At 43.0% G+C, this 27,787-nt stretch overlaps 2 protein-coding genes across 2 annotated transcripts in view; one reads left to right on the plus strand and one right to left on the minus strand.

Annotated features, from left to right (window-relative positions):
* The first annotated feature begins 418 nt into the window (after window positions 1–418).
* PSMD6 (proteasome 26S subunit, non-ATPase 6) lies at window positions 419–16,023 on the plus strand. The gene is made up of 8 exons (XM_047747438.1): window positions 419–644; window positions 1,316–1,521; window positions 5,108–5,253; window positions 5,500–5,719; window positions 5,821–5,929; window positions 10,886–11,054; window positions 15,601–15,678; window positions 15,814–16,023. Exons 1-8 carry the CDS (start codon window positions 500–502, stop codon window positions 15,908–15,910), a joined length of 1,170 nt encoding a protein of 389 aa, XP_047603394.1. The 5' UTR covers window positions 419–499; the 3' UTR covers window positions 15,911–16,023.
* A 6,953-nt stretch (window positions 16,024–22,976) lies between these two features.
* Window positions 22,977–27,787, minus strand: part of ATXN7 (ataxin 7) — a 137,850-nt gene continuing 133,039 nt past the window's right edge. Inside the window, 1 exon segment of the mRNA XM_047747427.1 lies at window positions 22,977–27,070. Within this exon segment, the coding sequence (XP_047603383.1) occupies window positions 27,053–27,070 (18 nt within the window). The 3' untranslated portion in view covers window positions 22,977–27,052.

Consider the following 27,787-nt stretch of genomic DNA (forward strand, 5'->3'; position numbering starts at 1 on the left):
GAATTCTGGGTACCATTTTCTTAGACTAGCGGAAAGAACATGGGTTTTAGGGCTATGCACAGAGATTTTTATTGTTGGTGCTGATGATGATATTTTGAAAAATTTCAAAAGCTTGCCAGCTTCTGTCAGTTACGAACAGAATGAAAAGCAGACTAGCTAAAAGGGAGGGAGGGAGGGAGGGAGGGAAGGAAGGAAGGAAGGGAGAGTTTCCGGAAATCGATCTTCAGAGTTGGGCAACACGTACGCGGAGACTGACTGTCGCGGCCAGAAGCGAGGGAAGGCCGTTCGTGACCACACGGGGGCGCCAGCGCTCAGACCGGGTGAGGAGTTCCAAGGTCTGTCCAGAAGGAGGCGCTGCTGACGGAGGCTTGCCCGGGACCGGAAGCCAGGCTGGAGGCGGCCGGGCACTCTCGTCGTCTCCTCCCGCTTCCGCTGCCGTAGACGCCGCGGGTCCGCGCTGAGTTGTCGTCCGCCCTGTGTTGCTAAGCCCGCCGCCGAGATGCCGCTGGAGAACCTAGAGGAGGAGGGTCTGCCCAAGAACCCCGACCTGCGCATCGCGCAGCTGCGCTTCCTGCTCAGCCTGCCCGAGCACCGCGGGGACGCGGCCGTGCGCGACGAGCTGATGGCAGCCGTCCGGGATAACAGTGAGTCCCGCGCGAGCGCCGAGTCAGCGGCCTAGGCCTGGGCTGGCCCTGCGTCCCGGAGGCTGCTGGCATTTTCCCCGAAGGGGCTCCGGGCCCGGGGGTGCCCGCGGGGTCCTCCAGCCTTGCTCTCAGAGGGGGTCTGCGTCCGTGCGGGCCGTACTGCTCTGAAAGCAGCTTTGGGGGCTATGTCGAGCTCCGACCGGGGCTCAGAAGAGAGGCTCCGGGCTTGCTGTTCTTAGCGGCCGGGCCCGGGCTGGGGCAGCCGTGTAGGAGAGGGCAGCTGTCCGCAGGACGGGGAACTGTGGGGTCGGTGTCGGGGGCCGTCCCTGGCAGTCAGTGCCCCTGGGCTGCGTAGACTGAACGTAGGTGCCTGAGGAGGTGTCTGAGCAGGCGTCCCCTTTCCGCGGCTTGAAGGCTTTGTTGGAGCAGAAGCCGTCGGGAGGCCGGCAGGACTGGCCGTGATGCCTGTCTCCCGGCAGCAGACGTTTACGTTCTGCCAAGCCCTTTGCCAGGCTCTTCTGTCCCATGCCTTCCTGGCCACGGGACCGAGAGGGGTCGACTCGACAGGGTGTGTGTGTGTGTGTGTGTGTGAGGAAGACGGGGGTGGACCCTGATTTTGAGGGTACCAGGGGCACCCGCTCCTAAGTCACGTCCCTCTCTTTGGCTCTCAGACATGGCTCCTTATTACGAAGCCCTGTGCAAATCCCTCGACTGGCAGATGGACACGGACCTGCTCAATAAAATGAAGAAGGCGAACGAGGAAGAGTTGAAACGTTTGGACGAGGAGCTGGAAGATGCGGAGAAGAATCTGGGAGAGAGCGAAATCCGGGATGCCATGATGGCGAAGGCTGAGTACCTGTGCCGGATCGGCGACAAGGCAAGTGGAGACGGTGTCCCTCTCTCCCTCTCTGCATAGTGGCGGAGAGGCACTATTTAAAGACTTAACTTCCTTTAAAAACAAAACAAAACAAAAAAAATTAGCACACAGGTGATGTGCTTACCGGGCCTAGCGAATCAGCACAAAAAGGAGCCAAGAAAAAGTTTTCTTTCTATCCCTGTTTAGCCAGGTGTGTGTTCTTCTCGGTGTCCACGCCAGTCAGAACTCAAGGGCACTTGCAGAGATTTGATTTACTGCTCTTGCAAAATTGGGATCTTTCTCAGTAGTGCACTTTTCTCCCCTTCGTTGGAAAACATTGGTTCTGTTGAATTTTAAAAATTATTATTTATACAACTAATAGTCTCCTTATAAGAAACTGAACATTACAGTTAATGCTGAAGTTCTTATTTGATTTTTCTTTATTCCCTTTCTTCTCAAAGGTGACCTTTTTAAGTTGTTTTATTGCATGCTGACAGGCATGTAAATTAGGCAGGATTATATTTTAAAAAATTGTTTTTAGGGGCCCCTACCTGGCTTCATGAAGCATGTGACCCTTGGTCTCAGGGTCGTGAATTAGAACCTCACTTAGATATTAAAAATAAAGTATTGGAAAAGGGTTTTTTAAATAAGTGGGACCATAGTATTCTCATGTCATCCTGTTAATTTTTTCATTAAGCATTGTATCGTGCTCTTTCCCCTTTAAGGTACATAAATGGGGTACGTATTCCCGTTAACTAGTAGCTAGTAGTCCTTTGTAAGGCTGTGCCAAAGTTTACTTTGCTCTTTAGCTGTTTACTTAGCTCTCCAGCTGTTGATGGACATGGATGTTGTTTTCAGCTGTTCTCCCTAGTATAAGCCGATGTAGAAATGTGCTGGAATGTGCTTCCTCGTGGATGTATGCTAGTGTTCTCTAGAATATAGAGACAAGGGACCAGGAAGGATTTTTGTTGTAATATATGTGGCCATCATTTCTTCCACATGGTGGCCAGCCTGGTCAATACTTTCCTATCCACTGCATGAGACAGATGCCCACAGGTATTACATCTTTTGAATTTAGTTTAGCAGTTAATAGTGGTTAAGAGGATGGGCTTTGAATGTCATTAATTCTAAGCAGTGTATCCTGAAGTACTCAGATGACAGGTGTCACGGCATCAGTAGAAGAAAGTGTGATAGTATGGGTTCTTGGATCAGATTGCCTGGGTTAGCATTCCGGTTTCAGTAATTACCATTTACTGGACCCTCCATTTCCTCATCTGAAATATGGTAGAACAGTTCCTACTTAGTGAAGATTAAAAATAGGGGCAGAGAACTCAAATGTTAGTGATAAGAACTATTATTATTTTAGATTTATTATTTAAAAAAATTTATTTGCCAGAGAGAGAGCACGCAAGCGACCAACGTACACAAGCAGGGGGATAGCAGGCAGAGGGAGACACAGCCTTCCCACTGAGCAGGGTCCCAATTGTGGGACTTGATCCAAGGACCCTGGGATCATGACCTGAGCCAAAGGCAGATGCTCAATTGACTGAGCCACCCAGGTGCCCCCGTTTTAGGTTTATTTATTTATTTTATTTATTTAATTTTTTTTTCCCAAAGATTTTATTTATTTGACAGCAACAGTGAGAGGGGGAAATATAAGCAGGGAGAGTGGGAGAGCGAGAAGCAGGCTTCTGCTGAGCAGGGATCCCAATGGTGTGCCCGATCCCAGGACCCTGGGATCATGACCTGAGCTGAAGGCAGACACTTAACGACTGAGCCACCCAGATGCCCCACCATTTTAAATTTAAAACGAGATTTTTCTTATCGTAAATTTAAGATCTCATTGTAAAAAATTTGGAAACTACAGAACAGTTTAAAAATAGCTAATAGAGAGTGCTTGGGTGACTCAGGTTGAGCGTCGGACTCTTGATTTCAGCTTCGGTCATGAGCTCAGGGTCCTAAGAACCAGCCCCGCAACAACAGGCTTTGCCCTCAGCAGGGAGTCTGCTTAAGGATTCTCTTCCTCTGTCCGTCTCACCCCCATGAGCGTGTGCGCTCTCTCTCAAATGGTAAGTCTTTTAGAAAAAATAGCTAATAGTTTGTGTGGTTTTCTCAGTTGTGTGATGTGGTTTGGTTTTTTTTATTTATTATTTTTAAAGATTTTATTTGAGAGAGGGAACACAAGCAGGGGGAGTGGGAGAGGGAGAAGTAGGCCTCCCGCCGAGGAGGGAGCCCCACGCAGGCGGACCCCAGCCAAAGGCAGATGCCTAAGGACTGAGCCACCCAGGCACCCCTATGGTTTGGTTTCAGAGAGGATAGGTTATTACAGGTGAAAGAGAAACTTTTGATTCTGGATTTGAGGAATTTCGACAAGGATGTGCTTGAGTCAGTATCGGGAGTTATAAGTCGATGATGGGCTTATGTCATTTTCCATGTTTATTAAGTAGGATTCTTTTAAAAAGAGCTTTGCTTTTTTCCTCTCCTGTCCACTCTCATTTTAAATATATTATTAACTGTTACGTAATGGATTTTTATTATTCACTGTGTTACACTTATCATGGTCCTTACTCTTTATGGTGCTCATCTTGTTACATGCCTGTTAGTGGAAGCTCCTTTGAGAAGTCTTTGTTTGACATCTCCTTGGTCTTCTTTTCTTTTCTTTTTATTTTATTTTATTTATTTATTTGAGAGAGAGAGAGAGATCACAAGTAGGCAGAGAGTCAGGCAGAGAGAGGGGGAAGCACCTCCCCGCTGAGCAGAGAGCCCGACGCGGGGCTCGATCCCAGGACCCTGAGATCATGACCTGGGCCGAAGGCAGAGGCTTAACCCACTGGCCACCCAGGCGCCCCTGGTCTTATTTTCTCATACAACAAGCTGTTACAGGCTTACCTGTTATTTTTACTCTCCAAACCTGGAATCATCCGTTTCTCCAAGGATCCTTAGTTTCTTTTAGCATGTGGAGGGTGGAGAGTTGTATTAAAAACCACGATCTGAGTGCCAGCTCTGCCCATTACTGTTTTGCTAGCCCCCATTATTAATTTATGAGGTGTAACTTAACAATTACATAAACCCAGACACAGTCTAAGAAGTACCATGTATTGACAAATGATTTTATTCATGTTTATGTTTTTAAAGCAATAGAACATTTTATTCCACAGTATTTTGATACAGACTTGTATATTTGAATACTCGTTTGTATTCTTATGGTGACTAAGGTAAAGCTTCCATTATCCTTAAAGTAGTGTAATAATTTACAGGAAAGTAACATTGTAATTAGGGAAAAAAATGCTGAATACCTGCAAGAAAGAATGTTGAAACAAGTGAGGATAAATCGTGGCTGTTTTTCCTATGTTTTAGAATGTTAAGTATATGCTTAGGCATAGCTGATATATTTTTTTATACTTTATATAAGTGGAGAGAAAAGTATAATGAACCCCCCACCCCCCCATGCAGTTATCACCCAGCTTCGATAGTTACCAGTTCATGGATATCTTACTATCTCTCTCTTCCTACCTCTTCCCTCTACCCTTTGTTAAGAGAATTCCAGATAGTCAGTAGCATTTGAAAATTAACCTTTTTTCACCTGTTGCCTTGGATCTCTTGACAGGAGGGTGCTCTGACAGCCTTTCGCAAGACATACGACAAAACTGTGGCCTTGGGTCACCGCCTGGATATTGTGTTCTATCTTCTTAGGATTGGGTTATTTTATATGGATAATGATCTCATCACACGAAACACAGAGAAGGCCAAAAGGTACTTTTTAATGATGATGATATATTCCCTTGTAATTATGCTATAAATAAGAAACCGATGTAAGAAATTTACCTGTTTTATTTATAACTAGTAAGGTGAAATAATTGATGTGCTTATTTAGTAGAACATTTTCTTTAAATACTACCTTTTGATTCAACTTGTTTTCTGTTTGAAAAGAACACAGCACTTAACAAAAAATGGCCTTGTCTGTTTCCAGATTGTGACCTTACTGTTTTTTATTTATAGCTTAATAGAGGAAGGAGGAGATTGGGACAGGAGAAACCGCCTAAAGGTATATCAAGGTCTTTACTGTGTGGCTATTCGTGATTTCAAACAGGCAGCTGAACTCTTCCTTGACACAGTTTCAACATTCACATCCTATGAACTTATGGATTATAAGACCTTTGTGACTTACACTGTCTATGTCAGCATGATTGCCTTAGAAAGACCAGATCTCAGGGAAAAGGTAATGCCTGAATCTTTAATACTCATATTTAGAAATTACTCCATACTTTCCTAACCTAAATACACATTAAAGCATACATTTGTTCTTTTTCTAATTTGTAGGTGATTAAAGGAGCTGAGATCCTTGAAGTGCTGCACAGCCTTCCAGCGGTCCGGCAGTACCTGTTTTCACTCTATGAGTGTCGTTACTCAGTTTTCTTCCAGTCCTTAGGTAAGGATAGAGTTGCTCATTTCAATAATCTGTCTTTATCTCAATCCTGATCCTGTATGCAGAGAACTAAGATGATTGTTCACATATGTGACAGACTGTACAGGTCTTTGATTACCGGGGCTCAGTTTTTTGCCCCTTTTTGTTTAGAAGGGGATGTTAGCAGACTGTAACCTGTTTTTATATGGCCCACCAGGTAAGATTGATGTTTACACTGTTAAAGGTTTGTTTAAATTTTTTTTTAATTTATTTTAGGATGAGAGAGAGCAGGGGAAGGGCAAAGGAAGAGAGAGAGAGAGAATCTCACGTAGGGCTTCATCTGACAACCTGAGATCATGACCTGAGCCCAAATCAAGAGTTAGATGCTTAACTGACTGAGCCACCCAAAGACCCCAGTGCTTATTCTATTTTTGAAGTGGATTTTGGCCCAGTGATTCTGGAGTGCTTTTTCCAGGCGTAAAAGTTGGGACTGCTTCATGAGAATTCATACTACTTACCTTATGTGATAGGGGAACAGGGCCCCTGAGGTATGATGAGTTACCTGCGTGGCCTTGTCTTCTCATACGTGTGCACAGGCGCGTTTGCACACACGATCGTAGTGCACAGTTGTTCCTTTTTTATGCTTGTGGCTCTCCTGGCATTATTCTCAAATATGGGGCCTTTCCCTTCTTCCTTCATCAGAATGAATCCCTTCCCTTCATTCCTGGGGAGCTCTCATTTTATGCCTCCCCTTTTAACTGAGATATGAATTACATACCATAAAATTCACCAGTTTCAAGTGTAAAATTTGGTGGCTTTATTTTCTTGATGAGGTTGTGCAGTCGTCATACCTAATTCCTGAATGTCGTTACTGCAGAGGGAAATCGGTACCCATTGAGCAGTCACTTCCCATTCCTCCTCCCACTACCACTTGATCTTCCTATGTCCATGGATTTGCATGTTCTTACTCTCACATTTCATAGGAATGGCATCCTAATCTGTGTGGCTCTCTGTGCCTGGTACCTTCTCCCTGACATCATCCTTTCATGGGTCATCCGTGTGGTGGCATGTCTCAGGGCTCCATTTAGTTTTATGACTGAAGGATGCTCCATTATATAGAAAAAACCACATTTTTGCAATCCTTTTCAGCCACTGACAGACATCTGTGTTGTCTTCCCTTTTAGGCTGTAAGGAACATTTGTCTAATGTTTTATGTAGACCTGTGGTTTCATTTCTCTTGGGTATGTATCTAGATACATGCATATTTAGTAATGGACCTGCTGGGTCATACGATGATGCTTTGATTAACTTTTTGAGGAACTGCTGAACGGTTTCCCAGAGTGGTTACACCATTTACATTCCCACTAGCAGTGTGTGTCTCAGTCTCCTCACACCCTGTACTTGTTACTGTGTCTTTTTGATTATAGGCATCTTAGTGGGTGTGAAGTGGTATCTGGTGGTTCTGATTGGCTTTTCTCTGATCTGATGGTGAACATCTTTGGTGTGCTTTTTGGTCATATGCCCCATTTTTAAAATAGTATGTCATTTTGTGACTTTTTCTTAGTTTGTTCCTTCTGCTAACTGGAATTATTGGGAGATTTTTTTTTTAATCTTTTTAATCTTTGTAATGAACTTGACACTAGTACATTGCCTGTACATTACTGTGTCGTCTGTGCAAATCTGTTACATTCATTAAATAATTTTAGAGGAAAGTGAGGAAAAAAATGAAATTCATGGCTTTGGGAAACCTTTAAATTGTGTAGATATTAATCTCTTCCTACTGCCCCTATTCCTAATAGCAATCTTTTTTTTTTTTAATTATTTTTTATTTATTTATTTGACAGAGATCACAAGTAGACAGAGAGGCAGGCAGAGAGAGAGGAGGAAGCAGGCTCCCCACGGAGCAGAGAGCCCAATGTGCGGCTCGATCCCAGGACCCTGGGATCATGACCCGAGCCAAAGGCAGAGAGGCCTTAACCCACTGAGCTACCCAGGCACCCCTCCTAATAGCAATCTTTTATTTGAACATTGTAGGTGAAATTTTTATCACTACCAAATTTATACATTTTCCAGATATTTTAAATGCAGAAGACAGAATAGTAACATTTTCTTTGATGACAATTGTGTTTATTTATATCATTTATTCTTTCTAGTATACTGAGACATGGAGGATTTATTTAGTTTTGTAAGCCCTTTTGCTTCCCTGAGAATATTCATAGTGTATGTATGTACTTTAAAATATTTCATTAGAAAAAGGAAACTGCATCCTTCTCTAGATAATACCCGGTTGTTTTTAAAATTAAAAATAGAGAGGGGTGCCTGGGTGGCTCAGTGGGTTAAGCCTCTGTCTTTGGCTCAGGTCATGATCTCAAGGTCCTGGGATCAGCCCTACAACGGGCTCTCTGCTCAGCCGGGAGCCTGCTTCCCCCCACCCCCACCTGCCTCTCTGCCTACTTGTGGTCTCTCTCCGTCAAATAAATAAATAAAATCTTCAAAAAAAAAAAAAAAATAGAGAAAGTCCTGTTCCCAAATCCATACACGTGTTCACTCACAAAATTCTTCCAGAAATAACCATTTTAAGATTTTATGTATCTTTCCAAACCTTTTGTACATTTAAATGTGCTTTAAGAAATGGAAACAGTATACCAAAAACCCAAGGTTATACATACCCATGGAAAAATCTCAAACGGTATCATATAAAGAAGAAAAGCTCTCCCTAACCAGCGATTGCCAGGGTCCTTTCTCTAGAGGTGACTGCCACTATCCAGTTTCACGTGTGTCCTCCAGGGACATTCGTATCCAGAGATGGAAGCACATAACACCGTTAAACATAGGTGGGTGTATTTTACATGCTGTTTTCCAAGTAGGGTTTTTTTCTCTTAACAATCTAATGTGAATACCTCTTCATGACTGTAGAAAAAGAGTTGGTCATTGAGTCAGTAAGGATTTTTAACTACCTGTCATGTATCAGACACTGTGGATGTAGTGGCAGATCAAACAGCTGGAGCTCCTTGGAGCTTGTATTTATCTTAAAGAGACCTATTTCAGTGTGATGGATGTGCCATACTTTATCCTCTACTGACAAAAAATTATGCTGTTTACAGTTTACTCCTGTTGTGAGCAACTTTGTTTTGAACATTCTCTTATAATTCACCTTTTCTACTTCCACTTATTTCGTTAGGGAAAGAAATCCAAGAAAGTGAATTTTACAAAGTGAAAATACATCTTGATCACTTTTGCCCTCCAGGAATCCTGTGCCAATTTATAGTTACACAGTTTTTTGGTTTTTTTTTACTGAAGTAGAACTGAGATGCAGTGTCAGTTTCAGGTGTGTAACATAGTGATTTGATGTTCGTATACATTTTAAAATGATGACCTATATCAATTTAGTTACTACCTGTCATCGTACAAAAGTAATACATTACTATTCCCTGTGCTGATTTCAGTTTCTACCTCTCTTAATTTACATTGGTTTTTTTTTTTTTTAAGATTTTATTTTTAAGTAATTGCTACACGCATCATGGGGCTCAAACTTCTGACTCAAGAGCAAGAGTTGCACACGCCAGCTGAGCCAGCCAGGCACCCTGCAATTTACGTCATTTGAGGAGAGCCTTTCCCCTGCCTCCTCCCCCTCCACTCTTAGCTAGTTTGAGAGGAGAAAAATATATTCATATTTTATTCATTTCTTGTTTGTTTCCAGGGATAGTTTTCATTGAACTCTTGAGTTTTTTAAAATGGCACACAAATGATAGAAGGTATTTTATGTTCGGCTTATGAGTATGACCCATCCTGATAAAAATTTTTCTTCCCATTCTCTTTCACAGGTTTTCTTGCTGTGTTTTTTTCCCAGTTTTATTAAGATCTGACATATAACACTGTATATATTTAAGCTGTACAATATGACTTGATGTTTATGCTTTTTTTTTTTTTTTTTTTTTTAAACTATGTGTGAGAATGAGCATCTTTCAGCTTAAGGCCACTGAATGAGCATCATTCAGTTGAAGGTTGCTAAACCATGTGCTGCCTTGGCCCACTCATCCGTGTCTCTTTTGGTGTTGAGCAGCCTTTGCATCTTGCCACAATTTTGTTCTCTTGAACGGTAACACACCCTTGTTTTCCCCAGACCCACCACCTCATCCTCTGTTAGACCTCTCAGTGACTGCCTCAGCCTTGATCACTACCCTTGTCTCTACCTTCATTCTGTTATCAATGAATGATAAAACATGTGAAGAGCCACCTTCATATCTATTATCTGGGTGGCAGTGATTCCCAAATTCATGTCTCTAGCCCCAAACTTCCCCGTGGGCACCAGACCCATGTCTAAATTCCTCCTTGGTATCTTCACCTGGATGACTGGGGGCAGTAGGTGAATCCACTTGAACGCCGTGAATCGCCCTTGCCCTGCCCCCCTCCAAAGAATCTCCAGAACCAGAAAACAAAACAAAACTTCTTTTCCAGGGATTTGGTTCTTGTTAAAGCCAGAGACACAAGTCTATTTTTAGTTCTTTTGTCTTGCTCAACTTCCATATCCCTGTAGCTGCCCCCCTGTTGCTTTATGCTGAATCTGTGCTCCTTTCTTCTCTGGGGCTGAGCCCGGCTCTTCCTGCCAGGGGCACTTCTGCATTACGGGCATTGCTCTGTGCCTCCTGCTGTTTGGCTCCTCAGAGAGGTCTTCCCTGTCCACCCCGTCCAGCAGAAGGCCTCCTAGTTGCCCTGTCACTCTTCCTTTCCACACAGAATTGGTTACTTGTTAGGTCATTTATCTCAGCTCTTTGAAAATTTAGTTTCTGTGGCAGCAGGGATCTTGTCTTTTGGTTTACTGCCATATCCTCACTATTTTGAGCAGTGATACACTGTAGTTACTTGGTAAACTAATTCATGTGGATGGCTTATCTGTATCCTGTGTCCGTTTTACCATTCAATCTTTCCTCGTTATTTCGAAGAGCTGTCTCTTATAATTTGGCATCTTATTCACTGCAGCTGTTGTGGAACAGGAAATGAAAAAGGACTGGCTTTTTGCTCCTCATTATCGATACTATGTACGAGAGATGAGAATTCACGCATACAGCCAGCTGCTGGAATCCTATAGGTCATTAACTCTTGGCTATATGGCAGAAGCCTTTGGTGTTGGTGTGGAATTCATTGATCAGTAAGTATAAATAATTTATTATGTTAATGCATATCTCTGAAAGTTACCTTTTAATGTCTCAGCTTGTACATTTTCTCCATTTACATTGCTTCCCTCAATTATAAGAATTTTTTTCTCTAAATGTTATCAGAACAATCTGTCATCTCTGCCTTCATGTTGTGCCCTTTTTTATGAACAGATGGGATACTGAGTTGTAGAGTGGTTAAGTGATTTTGCAAAAGGGTAACAGACCTGGTGTTGTACAGTAGTATTCTGTCCCTTCTTTGTGGACCACACTGCTGCTATGGTGATGACTCCTAGCTCGCTCTCTCATATTTCACATTAAGGGCATGTTTTCTCTGATAATGCCTTCATTGTTTTTGGTTGCTGCTGCAATTCTGGTCACATTAGTTAAAAGTGAGACTTTTAGCCCTTAAATCAATGATTCATCAAATACTTTCTAAGCCATTACTGTAAGGTCCTTGTCATGGACTTTAATATTTGATACTTTTTATATGGGGAGAGTTAGCAAGTAAGCAAATAAATACATAAGGTAATTTCAGATAGAACTGAATCTCTGGAGATAATAAAATGCTACAAAAAGATGTGTGTGACTGCAGCGGAGTGGTAGTGGCGAGAGAGGGGCAGCTGTGGGCGACTCAGGCACGCGTACATCTGTGCAGGGCCTGGCTGGCTGTGGTATGGAGCTTGGGTTTTAATCTAGGTCCTGTGGGAAGCCACTGGAGGATTTTAAGCATGAGAGTAATAGTGAAACCCTGTGTTACACAGGCTACAGGGGGACAGGGAGACTGGGTGGGCTGTTGAGTACAGTAGCTCATGGAGCAGCTATTACGGTGGTCTGGACTAGGGTTGTGGGAGTGGAGTGTGGGAGATGTACACATTTAGAGTATGTGCTGTCCTTACTGTATCTGGATCAGTGGTTCCCAAAGATCGATCTTGTCAAGTGCTAATGGTAGATTTCAGTGGCCCATGTGAAAAAAATGGTCATATAAATTTCAGTGATGGTATATTTAAAAAAAAAAAATCTCATTTTAGGGGTTTAATTTTTCTAATTTATTAAGAAAAATTTTAAACATGTAGGAAATTCTAAGGAATTAGTTATTTTCATGATTGATTCTGTAACATGCTGTTTTATCACATATCTGCCCATCCTATTTTTTAAGCACTTCAAAGTTAGTTTCAGACACCAGTACGTTTCATCCCTAAACACTTTAGCATGCATCTCAATATTTTATAGGCTTGTTTCGAGGTTTTACATATTTACATTTGATGAGAGATACAGATCTTAAGTATAACCTAAACTATGGAGCAGTCCCAGAAATCCCCTTCTTCTCTATTTGAATGTGAATTCTCTATTCACATTTCAGGTGGCTATTTCAGTTTGTTCCCTTCATGTTTGCAGACCAACTCTAAAGGCAAAAAAGTTGTATGTACACACACACCTCTAGCGGTTACCTACTAAAGATCTTGTTTTAAATTTCTGATACCCAATTTACATCTGGGTTTCCCTAGATTCTTTTTTGTCCTAATAAAAATCATTTTCGGTGAAATCCTCTTTTAAGGAGGGTCTGATTTGTTAAGTTGAACATGATTCTGCAGCCTTCCTCCACTTCTCTACTTCCTTAGACTCAGTAAGATACTGTAGGGAGAATAAAAAGGGGCCATTATTTGAGGAAATGCTGCTGTTGACAGGTTTAAGGTTAGAAATCCATGCACTGTGTACAGCTTTGTTGGTCTTCTTTTTGGAACATGGGATGCAAATCTGATTGGTGGGTTGTTTGTTCAGTAAGCACTTGGGTCATCATGACTGCATACCTTCTGAAGTGAGCCGCCATGCTCAGGACTTGGAGAAATACCCACGGCTGGGGAAGAGGAGTCATCCTGGGATGTGACTGGCACATGAGGAGATGACAACTGGTCTGGCTCTAGAGCCAGGGATGGGACTTGAATGGAAACATAGGCATAGGACGTTAGGAGTTAAATTATGGTGTGGTAACCAGGAAGGAAGCTGTGGCCAGATTCTTCTTGATGAGCATGGCTAGGGGTCCCTGTATTTGACTGAAGTGCCTGAGAATCGGACACATCCACTGATGCCTTCTGCTGGACCTTTAGACTGGGTGTCGCTGCATTTGTAAGATTTTTGAAGGAAAAAAGTGCTTTCCCAGTGGAAGCAAGAGCACAAATACCTGTAGGAGCGTTTCTTTGAAACCAGTAGCGTAAGAGTACTGGCTAGAGTGTGTGGCGGTGTGTACAGGAACTGAGGAGCACTGCGTTCACTGCCCGGCTCAGGAGTTAGCGAGCTGGCTGGAGTCTTGCTGAGTGGTCCAGGCAGCGGTGATGGAAAGGCCTCCAGTCCGGCGACGCGGGGCGATGCGGGGCTTGGGCAGCCGCCGCGCTGGGAGCTCAGGTGTGCCAGCTGTCAGGCTCCTAGAATGGAGCAGTCTGTCCTCACCGCAGCAGAGGGCATTCTTCAGTCAGAGTTGGCCTTGGAGCTTCTTTGTAAGTCAGAACCACTGTCAGAGGTTCCCCCTGTCTTGGGGTTGGTGCGGGGGGAGGTGGGGGGAGAAGAAGTTAACTGTCTGGAAAATGAACACAAGTTTAGAAAGCCACTCAGTAACAGAACTCAAAAACAGCTGAAAAAGACTGGGCACTGTAGCACTTGGATCCAGGTGGATCTTGACAGAGGCTATAGAAATAAAGCCTGCTCCGTGACTGTGTCGGTCGTGCCTGTCGGTCGTGCCTGCTAGTTTAGGACGACCTCCAGCCTAGTAACTTTTTTGTCTTTCCAGTTTTTTGAAGCTCACAACCAGATTTTTCAAAATTATACACTTCCTTATTAAAAACACTAATGCTTTCTCATTCTTCCTACCAAGATTAAGTATTAATTAGTTCCTTTTCATAGGGTTTTTTTTTTTTGGATACAACTTAGTACAGAAGGCATAGTGAGTCTTTCACCACTGCCTACTGGGGCAATTAGGTAAGAGACTTGACACTTTAAAAGCACAAATCCAAATAACACACTTTCTCATCTAATTATATCACTTCCTTTCCAGTAAGTGTGAGACATTGTGTTTATTTCTGACCTTCCTCAACATTGCATTATGCTTTGTTCTCCCCAGAATGATGGCATTTCATTGCAGCTTCAATTTGCATTTTTTTTTTTTTAAAGATTTTATTTATTTATTTGACAGAGATCACAAGTAGACGCAGAGGAAGGCAGAGAGAGAGGGAAGCAGGCTTCTTGCTGAGCATAGAGCCCGATGCGGGGCTCGATCCCAGGACCCTGAGATCATGACCTGAGCCGAAGGCAGCGGCTTAACCCACTGAGCCACCCAGGCGCCCCTCAATTTGCATTTTTAATGAGTGAAATTGATCTTTTTTGTGTATGTACTTTGCCCGTGTTTTAATGAGCCATTTGTCTGATTTGTTGCTTTTTTTCTCCCCAGTTTATACTGCAGACATCTTCTGTCCACATTGTCATTTAGTTCGTGACTTGGTTCTGGTGGTATTATCCTACATGGACAGTGTCTACATGACCAGGTTTAGCCGGCTTTTTTCTGGGCTTTGTCACAGGGAGGCTGCCTCATCACCATTCAAACCAGCCCTTCCACGTGGATTTCAAACGGCATCTTTGTTAGAAAATGGTTTAGGATTTAGAGTCTCTCTTTTGTTGTTTATGTGCTAGGAGTAAAATGTTTTAGTATCTGGGAGAGTATAATTTTCATTTAAACTTAACAGTTCTATTATAAGTAGATTTTTATTTTAAAGCACTCATCTTTCCATGTAATGTAAAGCCTTCATATAGCTCTTGTCTATTTTTTTTTTTTTTAAAGATTTTATTTATTTGTCATAGAGAGAGAAGCGAGAGTGAGCACAGGCAGACAGAGTGGCGGGCAGAGGCAGAGGGAGAAGCAGGCTCCCCGCCAAGCAAGGAGCCCGATGTGGGACTCGATCCCAGGACGCCGGGACCATGACCTGAGCCGAAGGCAGCTGCTTAACCAACTGAGCCACCCAGGCGTCCCAGCTCTTGTCTATTTTTAAGCCCTTTTTCTCCTTGTTGGTAGATGATCTTTGATAGTGTTTCATTGGTAAAGCTGCTGTTGAGGTTTATGTGTAAGCATGTTATAGCTATCTTAATTTTGAGGTTTGGGTTGTGACTGTACATAGATATTCAGAAAAACTTTTTCACAAAGATTAATATCAGCTGTGCATTCCTGATGCTCATTTGTTGTGGAGTATTCTTACGTCTTAATTTTGAAAATCCTAAGCATCATCTGCTCTTGTTTCATTATTTCCGTATTATTTTTCTGCGAAGCTCTAATGATTTCATTCTTTGACACTTGCCCTCAGTATGAACTTACCATTCTGGAATGATCCTGCGCGGTTTGCTCACGACAGTCTTCTCAGCTGCTGCACCGTCAAGAGTGCAGGCTGGAAGCCATCAGAAGGTTCCCGTGGGCGACGGTGGACGTGTGTAGTTAGTGCAGTTTAAGAATTTTGTTTAAGGCTCATACTAATGCCCCTTTCTCCCCGCTCTTCATTGTAGGGAGCTCTCCAGATTTATTGCTGCAGGGAGACTACACTGCAAAATAGATAAAGTCAACGAAATAGTGGAGACCAACAGGTACTGCTAAGTTTGTGCGTCGTTTGTGTGGTAGAATAAGGGGCATTCTTAAGTGTCTTTTAAAAGTAGGTCAACTCGTGTTATGGAGTAATGTGACTGGTAAATAATTCATTTTTTTCTTGAATTTATTTATAGGCCTGATAGCAAGAACTGGCAGTACCAAGAAACTATCAAGAAAGGAGATCTGCTACTAAACAGAGTTCAGAAACTTTCCAGAGTAATTAATATGTAAAACCATGTAAACGAAGGATTTCCTTTAGAGATAACTGTGGAATTTTTATAGCTTACTTTACTATGTACCCGGTTCAGCTGTATAAAATAAATATTGCATTTTTGTTTCTTTCAGTTTACTTTTCTGAGACTGTAATCCAAGACTATAGCGCCTGAGTTCAAATCTGAGTAGTACACTAGGGATAATACAAACTCTTCATGTTTTACTGTAAGTCTCCTGAGTTTTAGAAAATATGTGCTATATAGTATGTGTTTAAACACAGTGTCTCCCACTTAGTACACAAAAGACAGAAGATAAATGAAATGTACCTTAAGCTTCCCCTCAGAAAAAAGGGAAGCTTTTGAGGAGGCAACCATAACCGTGGATTCCAGAATCTGCCAATCTCACCAAACACTGATTAAAAAACAACAAAACTACCTATGTCAATAATGATGATGGGATTCCGCCCCCCCCCCCAACAAACAGAACCACAGTAAGGAAAACAAAATTGTTCGTTTTTTTTTTTTTTAATATACACTCCGTTGAGTCAGGTGGGGCTAAGTGCTAGAAAAAAAAATCTGAAACTGGATAAAGGAGACAATGAAGTAGGGCGTGGAAAGCTCTCCTATGGGGTGGCACAGCCTCTGCTAAGGTGACATTTAAGTAGAGGAGGGACATGCAAATATCTGGGAGAAACTTCGTTACTGGAGGTTTTAAGCTGAGGAATGGCCCTGTTTGACCTAAGTGGCACCAGCTGGAGGGAATGCCTGACAGTGAGGGTGCAGCCTGCTTTGCTGAAAGATAAGAATGTGGGCGGCGGGGTGGGCAGGGGAGGGAACCTGGTGAGGAAGTCTGGGACAACCCCAAACTTTTTGGATGCCATTCTGACAAGACCATTCTGGTAGAGCTGAGTTAAAAGGAGAATGGGAAATGGCATTGTACTGTAAAGGAAGGCGAGAGAAGTCTGCTTTTATAGTTTACATGCTGTTCTAGTTATGAGCCAATTGGAATGATTCATTAACATCAGAAAAGAAAACCTCTCAGTCAATGGAAAATAATGTGATTCAATTCAACATTCATTCATGATAAAAACGTAAATAAACTAGAAATAATGAAGGTTCGGAAATCAGCATGATTGCCAATGGCATAGTTCATGGCAATGTCTTAGAAGAATTACTGTAACGAGCATCCGTGGTGCTGTGGGAGGCACCGTGGGCGCCGTATGGTGAATGGCAGGCTAGTAAAATGCTGGATATGCCTCAGCATTTGAGAATATCCACTTACGGATTTCCGAAAACGCTTATTTATAAAACCTTAACAATGATCACTATAATTTCTTGAAGAAAATGTGAACAGAAGCACTCTAAACCCATGATCCCAAAAATCAGGGCCATTTGAGAAATCCAACGTGTAGTCATTGAGAACTCACCGTGTTCCTTGTCTCCGTGCAAAAATCAGAATTCTGGTCTTAGCAAACTGACTCATTGCAGTTCATGCTAAAGGAAAAAAGGATGCAAATGCCCGTTTCTTAAAAACAGCCCCTTCCCTGGGCTCCCACCTCTTAAGACCACTGGCACAAATGAGATCACAGAGCAATTCTGGCCTTTCCTTCAAGGTTTACACTAACTCCTGGTCCAGAATGGGGATTCTCAAAACTTTTTTTTTAACTCTGCTTGCTTAAAATGTATTTGTATTTTTCTTTCACTATTTATGCCCAACTGCCTAAAATTAGTAGGCGAGGATGACAGGTAAGGGAAGCTAAAGAAACAGATGCTATCCCTTCTGAGTTCAAGATAGGGAAATTGAAAACTCCAGAAGCTGTTAAAGGTCCAGTAGAGTAACTAACTTACAACGGGACAATACAGTTTTGAGGTGAGGGAGTAAATTTTTCTTTTTTTTTCTGAAAAAGAATGTATGCTCACTGCAAAAAACATTCAAGATACTAACGTGGATGGCCTTGTATTCCCACCCAGCAGGGACAGCTACTGTCAACATTTTCATGCTCTCTACATTTATGTGGAGATGCGATCTCCACATAAATCCTATTGAAGTGCAGTTTTTAATACAAAACTAGAGCATGTTACATGTTAATAAGTTATTCCATGTAATTACAAGTCCCAGGGGAACACTGTTAGCCTCAAAGTATCCGTTTGGAGGTGAAAATAAAGTTAAGACTACAACACATCCTCTTTAAATGAGGCCGTATGGTACGGGAGAAATAGCACTGCCACTGAAGCTAGAGAAACCAAATTCTGATCCCAGCTCTCCTCACAGTAGCTGCGTGATGCAGGGAGAAAGGACGTCCTCTCTTGGACCCTGTTCCCCCTCGTCTGCAAAGTAGAGGAGCAACCGGGCCTTATGCAGTTCTCTATGTGAAAACACTACTAAAACACTGAACACTAAAGCAATATACTAAAATATTTCTTAGTATGTGGAGCGTTAGGAGAAAACTCAACGTATGGTGAGTAAATTGGGCCACCTCGGTCAACTTTTATAGAATAAGCTGAAAACTGAATTTTTTGTATTTGATCAAGATCAAACTGATGTTTTTAACAAACTTACATTTGTTATGTAATTATGGAATGCTAAGATCTGCTTTATGGACAGGTAGAGTATTTTAAACCCAATAAAAGGCTTACAGACATTTTAGGTCCAGGCCCACATTTCCCACAGGTAGGGATCAAAGAGCTCAAAAGACCAAAAGCCCACCACGATGGCAGGCGGCAGACGATGCTTCCTGATGATCCGAAGTTAGCTACTGGTCGCCCACAAGAAGCAATGCTGCCATGCCTGTCCCCACCCCACGCCCCAAGTTAGTTTCCTAGATAAAAATTCATTTATGGTCACCTTCTAAAAACTGAAAACAATTCCAAGGTCACTTACCTAGCTTCTGTGGAAAAATGGACAGATGAGGCTGCCTCCGGGCTCACTCTCCCCATCAAGCTAATGGCTAGCGTGGGTTCTCCAGCACGGTCCCGTTCCCACAGCCTGCCCTATTCCCTTCCACTACCTGCCCTGCATTACCACCCCCACTGCCCCATTCTGTACCCATTTTATGATGGACGCCTTTAGTCCTGTAGTAGCCTAAGCATTAGTATCAACTGATCATGAGCAAACTACGTAATTTTGGATTAAACCTTGGTGCTGTTTTTAACCTGTCTTTTAAAGAGGATTAATGGCTGATCATTGAAATCTTGTTTCTTCACGATTAGGAGGAAGAAAGGAGGGGGACGAGGATAATCTCTCACCTTCCTGATGCTATACAAATGACAAACTGTAGCAAACTGCCAGCTCCACGTTGGCAATGGGGGCGGAAGGTTAAATCCCTATCTGGGAAAACATGACAAACCCGAATATGTGCTAATGTGGGTTTCACGGGCAGAGAGCCACAGGTGTGCATTATTCCTGTGTTTCTGAAAACCTACAAAAGATAAATTGTAGCAGTTGGGTCCAGGGGGAGGATTACCGTTTGTCTCTCCCAAAGGTCTGGCATAATTTTCCCTGGACAGACTGGCTGCGAGAAGTAAAAGGGACAATCTCCACCTGAATGATGGGTGGGCTTCCCTCCAGCTGCTGCAAATCCTGACTGCCTCAGGCAAGTGGCCTCTTTAGTCAAGACAGCCAGTAGGTATCGTCCTGGTAACTTCCTCAACCCTCTTAGAGTTTACCAGAGTCTCAAGACTGACGAAACTCTACACTTGGCCTCAGAGGATGCTGCATTCATTTCCTGAAGTCCTCCTTGGGTTAGAGGCTGTTCATTCAAAAATACATCAAGGCCTTGGGGCCAACATGAAGTCCAAAGTCTCCAAGTCTGCCGCCCTCTCCTGGCCAGAGGCTTTCCACCCTCATTCAAAATGCCTTCTCTTTGAAGCTGCTCACCACCCACTTAGACCACCAGTTCTCTGTGCTCACTGTCCCCAGACCTCCAAGCCGCCCCACGCTATTCACACCAGACCAAGCAGCTGGCTCCGTCTTCCTCTCAACGCCAACCACTCTGAAACCAGCAGCCTACACAGTAATAGCCTCGCCTCACAGTGCCTAAGCCTGAACGTCAGTGCTCTATCCCCCCCGAGGCCACTTCCAGCCTCTGCCACGGTCTCACCCAGGACCCAGGAATCACAAGCACCTCTGAAGAGCTCTGTTGTTCAAACTGAAACCTGATATTCTACTCCAGTCCCTACTATCCTAGTCCTCTGTTCCCTGACCTGTCACTAGAAGCGCTATGCCACCATCCTAACTCTGATACCTGGATCCACCGCGGTTAGCCACTCCTCTAGTAACAGCCATACTGAATTGACCTTGGACTTAGCTCTGTGACGTTGAATAAATCACTTAACTCGTCTCATCGCAGACAAATACCAGGAAGGAGGATTGTAAGATTTACCAGGAGGGTAATTACAAATAAAATGTCTTGAGAGCGTCTCGAAGATTCTACATGGAGGCTTCTGGTTCTGTTCCTTGAATGCCCCAATGACGGCCATCGTCAATGACTCAGCCATACCCTCATATGCTTTAATTGCCTGGCAAACTCCCTGCCCAAGTTCTAACCTCTCCACTGAACTAACACCTGCTCTTCTCATTATCCTGGACAAAGAGGCAAGAGGAAAAAAAAAAATAAAATAAAACCAAAACGTTACCTGAGTAACGTAAACTTAAAGTAAACTTAAAGTAAACTTCCAACTAAACCGTTTCGACCTCTTCACCAAAAATAGGCTCTCCAGGGTCTCATCTTGGGCTTTCTTCTTTCCCTGGGCCACGAAGGATGGGCTTCAGGTTTGTGAAGTCCTGGAGATGGAACATGAAATGTGGTATGTCTGTGCCTCTGGCAGAGAGAATCCATACCACTTTCTTGAAATCTGTGGGGAAGGAAGAAAAAAAAAAATTTAGAACCACTGATCTGACAGACCTGAATTCACAGTCTGGCAACGCTACCAGTAGCTGGAGAACTGTAGGCGAGACACTTAACTTCTTAGATGATCCTCCTCCATTTGACTAGCATCAAAACTACCTACTCTATAAAACTCCCGTTACTCTATAGGGGCTTCGTGAGAGACAACGTTTGCAAAATGCTTCAACGGGCATTATAAGCATTCAATTAGATGGGCATCATTTTAACATAATAATGAGCCGAATCCAACAGCGACCTTATTTTTCCTAGGTGAACTCATACACTCCTATGACCTCATCTACCACCTAAGAATGAAAGACAACCCTCCACCTTACAGCTCACACCTTTCTCTTAAGCTCCGTCCAGACTGTACCTATAGCCACTGGGCACTAAACACGAGTATCCCAGTGGCTACTCAAATCCATTGTGGATTTCTCCTTCGCTGTCACAGAATATACATACAAGGTTCATCAACCAGTTTAGTTAACCTTGGATTCAACCTTCCCCTTACTGTTCAACATAATGAGACTTCAGGACCTGTTGGTTCTACCTGTGAGGTATCTCTGCCATCAGTTCCCTATTTATCCACGTGGTCATTGCCTTAGTTTGGAAACTCAGTTCGCTCTGACGTGGATTTTTACGACAGCACCGTACCTTATTCTTGTCCCAAGGTTCTCACCTGTCCATGTTGTCCTCCATAGTTACTGGACGGCCTTTCTATGATGGGGATTAAAAAAAAAAAAAAAAGGATGAAATTATGTGTTTGAATCTCCCCTTCTTCCTGAAAACCTTTTCCTCTGGCTCCATCTCCCTTCCTCCTGAAAGACGATGTCTGCCAGTGGCAGCTCCGGTCCCCGGGGTTTGGATGTGGAAAGGGGTGAGAAGCGCCAAGAACTGCACAGCCTCACGAGGTGAAGGTAAGTTTAACTCCCGTCAGCAACGGGAGCAGGTTTCTTACCCGACAGAAAAGACCAAAAGAGTAGACAGTGGGACGAGAAGGGGGCAGGGCCGTGGGCCTGATTTAGGGAAGAGCTTTTTGATTAAGCTGGGGAGGGAGAGGACAGAAGAGGGAAAGGTGTAAAGGATGACATGTGAGGCAAAAGACAGAGAAGTACAAGAAAAAGGGAAAGATCTGAACGGCTTTTACTTCTGACACCTGCAGCACCCTGGCACTGGTCCCGAAACTCTCTGGGCTGTGACAATCACATTTTGGTTCAACTGTACATTCCTGAGGTTGAAGGCCCCATGACCCTTCAGGTCCTTGACAATCGAGTGCCGACTTCTGCAACCCTCCAGCCCCTCATTTCCAGAGGCTTCACCCAGAATGGTTCTTGTCCACACTGTTCCCACCTGCGCTTGCCCGGACTGCTCTCTCTGCCGACAATGACCTTCCTACCCCTATCTTCCTGCCAACCCCCCTTCCTGGAATCGGGAGAGTCTCCTGCTGTCCATGGCCAGGTTACCTGCAAGGGGATGAAGTAAAAAGGGTTAAGACACTGAGCGAACCTCTTCCCAGGATGTTTAAGGAGGACACCTGAGGCGAAAGGAGCTTCTCAGAATTGATTTTAGGAGTTGGTTGATCTAAGGAGGAGGGAATGGGAAGTCTGTGGCGTGGTGGGGGTTGAAACCAGAGTAATAAATGGACATTTTCTCCAACACACAAATCAGATGCTTCCCTTACTATGTTAAGCAACAAGAATACTTTTTAATTTCTTAGAATGATTTGCAAATGGAAAAACTGGCCCAGTTTCTAGAGATCCAAGATTATGTTGTGCTCTGAATACTACCAGCACGCACTTGTACTTTCAGGAGGGAAGAGGTATATAAAAGCAAGGAAGGGATCCCACTAGCCACAGAAACAAAACTTACCTCTGTAGAAAAATGAAAACTGACCACACGCCGTCGAATTTACACCTAAACAAATACAGACAGAATGTGTTTCTCAATATATCAACTTCCCTTGGTTGACAAACCTGCAATAATGTTCACAGTTTACCCCATTATTAATTTCTCCAAATCTCCTTGTGCCCAAGAAGGGAAACATCTTAAGCCCTATACTTAGCTTATACAGAAGGGAAGGAAAGCAAAGGTGCTTCACAAGGATGTCTGATTCGAAAATGAAGACAAGTCAGACTAGATTGAAAGGGGTTTAGCATCACGAGGCAGAAACATGTAAAATATTTCATGCAGCCAACCTTATTTATTGAGAAGTCCTAATTTTATTGCCCATTTAGTAACATGTTTGTTCCACAAACTAATTTCTCATAAAGCAAAGCACAACCTTTTCTTATAAATAGTATAAATTATTTTATTTACAGAAACTTGTTACAAAACAAATAGACTATATATTTCTTCTCTTTTAAATATCCAAAGTAATTTCTATCCCTTGACATTTGTTCATGTTCTATACAGCAGCCAACACAAAGTCCAGCTGAGATGCTCTTGATTACGTGTACAAATTATCAAACTATTCACACATTTTAACACAGGAGATTGCTTTTATAACCAAGCTCAAAGAAACAGCAAAATGCTTTTCAAGGCCCTACATTCACACTGACAGTATGTAGTGCTCATTTAAATGATCGGAAAATGTAGAATGTTTTGCACAAAGTGTAAAAATGATGATTTTCTGCTAAACAATGAAACTTTTAACAATCATTTCCAAAGCCCCCCCCAACCCCAGACAGAGAGATAGTAAGAATTCCTTGGCAACAGAACTCTTGCAGGAAGACAGCTGCCTTTATAAGTTACATTTTTTTCAAATTATACATTTTTCAATGCTCTCAGAGGTACTTTGTATTATATTTTTGGAATATAAAATTTTTAAAATATTCTATTTTAAACTCTGTATTTCATGAGTGAATAACAAAACGGACATATTGTGTAAGTCGCGGGCTGACAAAAAGATTTGTAACCCTGGTGCCACCAGGCAATCCATCACCAGTTGAATTACTGTGAACCAAAAGGCCTTAATTTTAAAATACCTTATAAAAATTACCAGCATTGGTGGTTTTCAACTCCTCCCCTAATATTTCAGAAACAATATTTAGGTGGAAAAAGCAAACTCCAAAGTTGAACTGAACATTCAAGTCTTTTTAAAGAATCTGTCGAAGCTTAAAACTAGGTTCAGGCACTTTCAGTTTTTCCCCGTTAGTTTTAAACCACATCACACATGAACACACATGTGCTCAGAGTGTGCACACACAAACGCACAGGCACACACGCGCACTATCGCACTCACACATAAAACACAAACAAAAGAAAAGCAGTGTGTCACTTCGTTACGTGTATAGTCTATCGGGAAATCAGGCAACTAGAGAAGCAATGCCCACTGATCGGCACGAATCTGCTCCGAGACATTAAAAGGGACAGAAAGACTTTCACAGAACAGAGCATCCCTTAAACTGTAAAGGAGGCAGGTTCTAGAACTATTGGCTTGGCAGTGAACCACTTCAAATTATAAAAAGGTATTTACTTTTATTAATTAATAAATAAATACTAGATGATCTCAATTGTACCAAACAGGATATCAGAAAAAAAGACCTGTGCAAAAATACATATTTAAATATGTACAATTCATTTTTAACAAAATATGTCTTCTGAATAGGGATACTTCCATATTTATAATAGAACAAGAAATTCCAAAATAAAGATACAAAGTAGGTTTTGTAGAATTCTTGTTCATCAATGCAGCACTTTTTTTCTTTTGTAGGTTAAGAAAACTGCAGGAGTTGTCATGAAATTCTATTGGAAAGAATATAAAAATTATCTTGGTTTAAATTGATACCAAAGTCTGTCTAGAAACAACCCAACCGCTGCAAATTTGGTTTTTGCAAGTTAATTTAATTCAAAAAAATACTTGTACTCCCGTGTTTTAAATGGTCTTAATTGTTCATTATAATAAAAAGTAGTTGTAGGAGAAAATAAAATATCTCAACAGTCTAAAATTGAATAGCACTGTTTAGAATAGGTCTGTTTGTGGCAGGCAGAATCCAAAATGGCTAATTTCCTAATCCCGATGATCTGTGTACTACCGGGAGACATAATGAAATCCAATTAAAACCTCAGTCTAAGAAATCAAATGATCAACACTCGCTTATCTAAATATCTACAGAATTCTGAATCAGCTTGCTATCATGGATCCTATTCACATCTTTCGGAACAACGTGATCTGTCTATAAATTCCATTGCTAAAAGCAACTTTATTTATAACCATCAAGTCCCCTTGGCTCTGAAAATAATTTCTACCCATATCCCCATTGCACTTGTCACCAAGGAATCAACCAAGTACGTTCTGATTCCCTCTTACCTCCGTTCTCTCCCTCCACTGGGATGGAACAACCAGACTGATTTCTCCTAACTATACCAAACTGGCCCATCCATGAGCGCTCCTTACTAAGCTCTCCTATAGTAACATTTTTTAAAAAATATTTACTGATTGCATAATAAGTGAACAAGATACTCTTCTCCCCTTCCTTTAAAAAAAATCAATATTTACATCAATTTATATCTAAAGTATCTGCATAAAGTTTTTGTTGTCTTACATAATAAGAATAATTCTGTAGCAATTCACATTATTAGGCTGGTAACCAAGTATTTATTCATTCATTCTACTTGTTGTTGACTTGAAATTCCCTGAAACTGATGTTTGTAACCCAAGAATTGTAGGCAAAGAAAGGATGCACTGACTGGCTCTGTCCAGGCCCTGCCCAGAGCAGTGATCAGAGCCCGGGGAAATGTACCCTGTGGTGTTCGGTAACTATGTGTTCCTCTAGGGAAAAGTGCGTGGGTTCTTGTTTCAGGAGCTGTGATCATGGAATCACCAGCTCAAATGCCCCAGCTCATTCCCCAATGCAATGAGACCTTCTCAAGCAATGACAGTTTTAACACAGGAAGCTCTTTCTTTTGGGATGGGGTACTCAAAAAAAAATAAATAAATAAATAACCTCGAGGGACTCCAAACTCTCTCTGGAAGATGGCTGGTAGTAATCACCAGAAAGAAGGGTTTGTCAGGAAAATGTATGCATCCCATCACCTTGGCCTGGATATGTGTGCACATATGCCTGCTCCCCACCCCACTGCATCCAGATGAACCTACGGAGAGGAAGAGAGTGCAGACGCACACAAAAGGGGGAGTGCTCAAAGCAGAAATGTACATGAAGTCCCAGGACAGTAGCCACAGAGACTGAGGGTAATGCACACGGTGCCCTGGAAACATTTAATATATTAATGACTCAGTGAGTAACAGTTTCTGCTGCATCCTAATAATTTCACTTAACAAAGGCAAGTTTTTAAAACCAGGAGACTGGGCAGGGCAACCAACCCAATCTGCCTTTCTGTAGAACATGAAAACTTAAAGGATAAAAAATTCCATCTCTTTGGAAATCTTGGAAAAACATGCCCCCCATAGTGATTTTATCTACCCACCCCATCCCCCAACCAAAATTTGGCTTTCCATTATCAAAACTAATTTGCATTTGCATTTCCTTAAGAAAAAAAAGAAAAGAAAAGAAAGAAGGAAAGAAATTACATAGAATTGCTTTTGTACCATGAAAAGGAAGCCTCTACAATGTGGTATACTTGCTCTCTGGGCGTCGATGGCTTTAAACCAGGTTGAAAGTTAGAGACCTCTGACAGCTTCTTACTCCACATTACTTGCAAAAGGCTGGGGAAACACAGGCTATTTTGTCACAGTGCCTTGCGCGCACGTCCGTATTCCACGCCCGGAACATTGCTATAAAAACCTAACAGCACATCCCTTCTCTGGAGGGTTGCTCAGGGCGCAGCTCTGCTCTCCTCTGGAACGTGTCTCCAGACAGGGCACCTAACTGCTGGAGGGTGACGTACAGAAGACAGTGTAAAAAAAGAACTGGGACAGGAAGGGGGAAGAAGGGAGAAAAGTCTACAGTAATGCTCTTGCAAGACATTCTTTCGCCAGCCAATCTACTCAAAGAGTGGCTCCATGATTTCCTGCAAGTTAAAAACAAAGCAACAGCTTCTCACAGATCGGTAGCAAGCAGTCCAGGCCACTTTAACACTGACAGAAGCAACTCGGTGGCCGAACTCGATCCAGTGTCCTTTACAAGTACTCACTGCTACAGACAGAGCTTCAGGGGATCCTTGTTACAACAACAGCCCGGCAGATTCTACCCTCGAGGCCCACGGGAGGTTGGGAAAACAGACTCAAAGGCATCGTGGAGTCCATAGTGCTGAGTGGAGGTGTAACTTGTCGTCAAAAGTGTCCAGATTATTCCTCCCCGCGCTATTTTCAGCTGTCAGGGACGTGCCTTTGGCTTTCAAAAAAGAGGGGGTAGGGAAACAATGAAAGGTAAGTAAGCAGGTGTGCGCGGCCCCGCCCTGCCGCCCAACAGAGCATCCCGAAGGCCACGCATCGCTCGGCTCTCTCTGGTGACTGGGGGACACCGGGAGCGCTCAGCTAAACGTCTGGCCTTAGCCACTTGGGGCACAATCATTCTAAAAGACTGACTTTTAGAAAACTGTCTAGAAGAGAGGCAGGCCAGGTTTCTAGCTTAGAGAAAAGGCTCTCATGTTTGCCTTCTGGCTTTATTTACTGATTTCATCTCCTTGAAGGTCTTCCAGGTTGTCAGCTGAGAACTGAACAAGGCCTCCGCGCCGGTATAAGAACTCACACCCAAGTGCCCATGCCTGGGGTGGGGGAAACTCAGGCCCTCAATGATCCACAGTGAGCTACTGAAGTCCTGGGCGGTAGAGGCCACAAGCAGACTGGGGGCTGGCTGGGGGAAGCTGCCAAGCCCCCAGGCTTCCCAGTACGGCCCACCACACCCATTCCCTTGTTTAGGGGTCTTCAACCAGCTCAGTTTTCTCCACAAGGGGCACCCAGGTAGGCAGGGTGAAGCATCTGACTCTTGGTTTTGGCTCAGGTGGTGATCTCAGGGTCATGGGATCAAGTCCTCTATTGGGCTCAACCCTCAGCACGGAGTCTGCTTGAGATTCTGTCTCTTCCTCTGCCCCACCTTACCCCTAAAATA

Source organism: Lutra lutra, chromosome 1 (genome assembly GCF_902655055.1).
Source record: "Lutra lutra chromosome 1, mLutLut1.2, whole genome shotgun sequence".
In the NCBI taxonomy this organism is placed as follows: domain Eukaryota; kingdom Metazoa; phylum Chordata; class Mammalia; order Carnivora; family Mustelidae; genus Lutra; species Lutra lutra.

Excerpts from the sequence above, each read along its gene's own strand:
- PSMD6 (XM_047747438.1), top strand. The coding sequence starts at position 500 with ATGCCGCTGGAGAACCTAGAGGAGGAGGGTCTGCCCAAGAACCCCGAC. Across the intron at positions 5,720-5,820 it reads GACCAGATCTCAGGGAAAAG|GTGATTAAAGGAGCTGAGAT; the intron begins GTAATGCCTGAA and ends TCTAATTTGTAG. Across the intron at positions 15,679-15,813 it reads GAAATAGTGGAGACCAACAG|GCCTGATAGCAAGAACTGGC; the intron begins GTACTGCTAAGT and ends ATTTATTTATAG.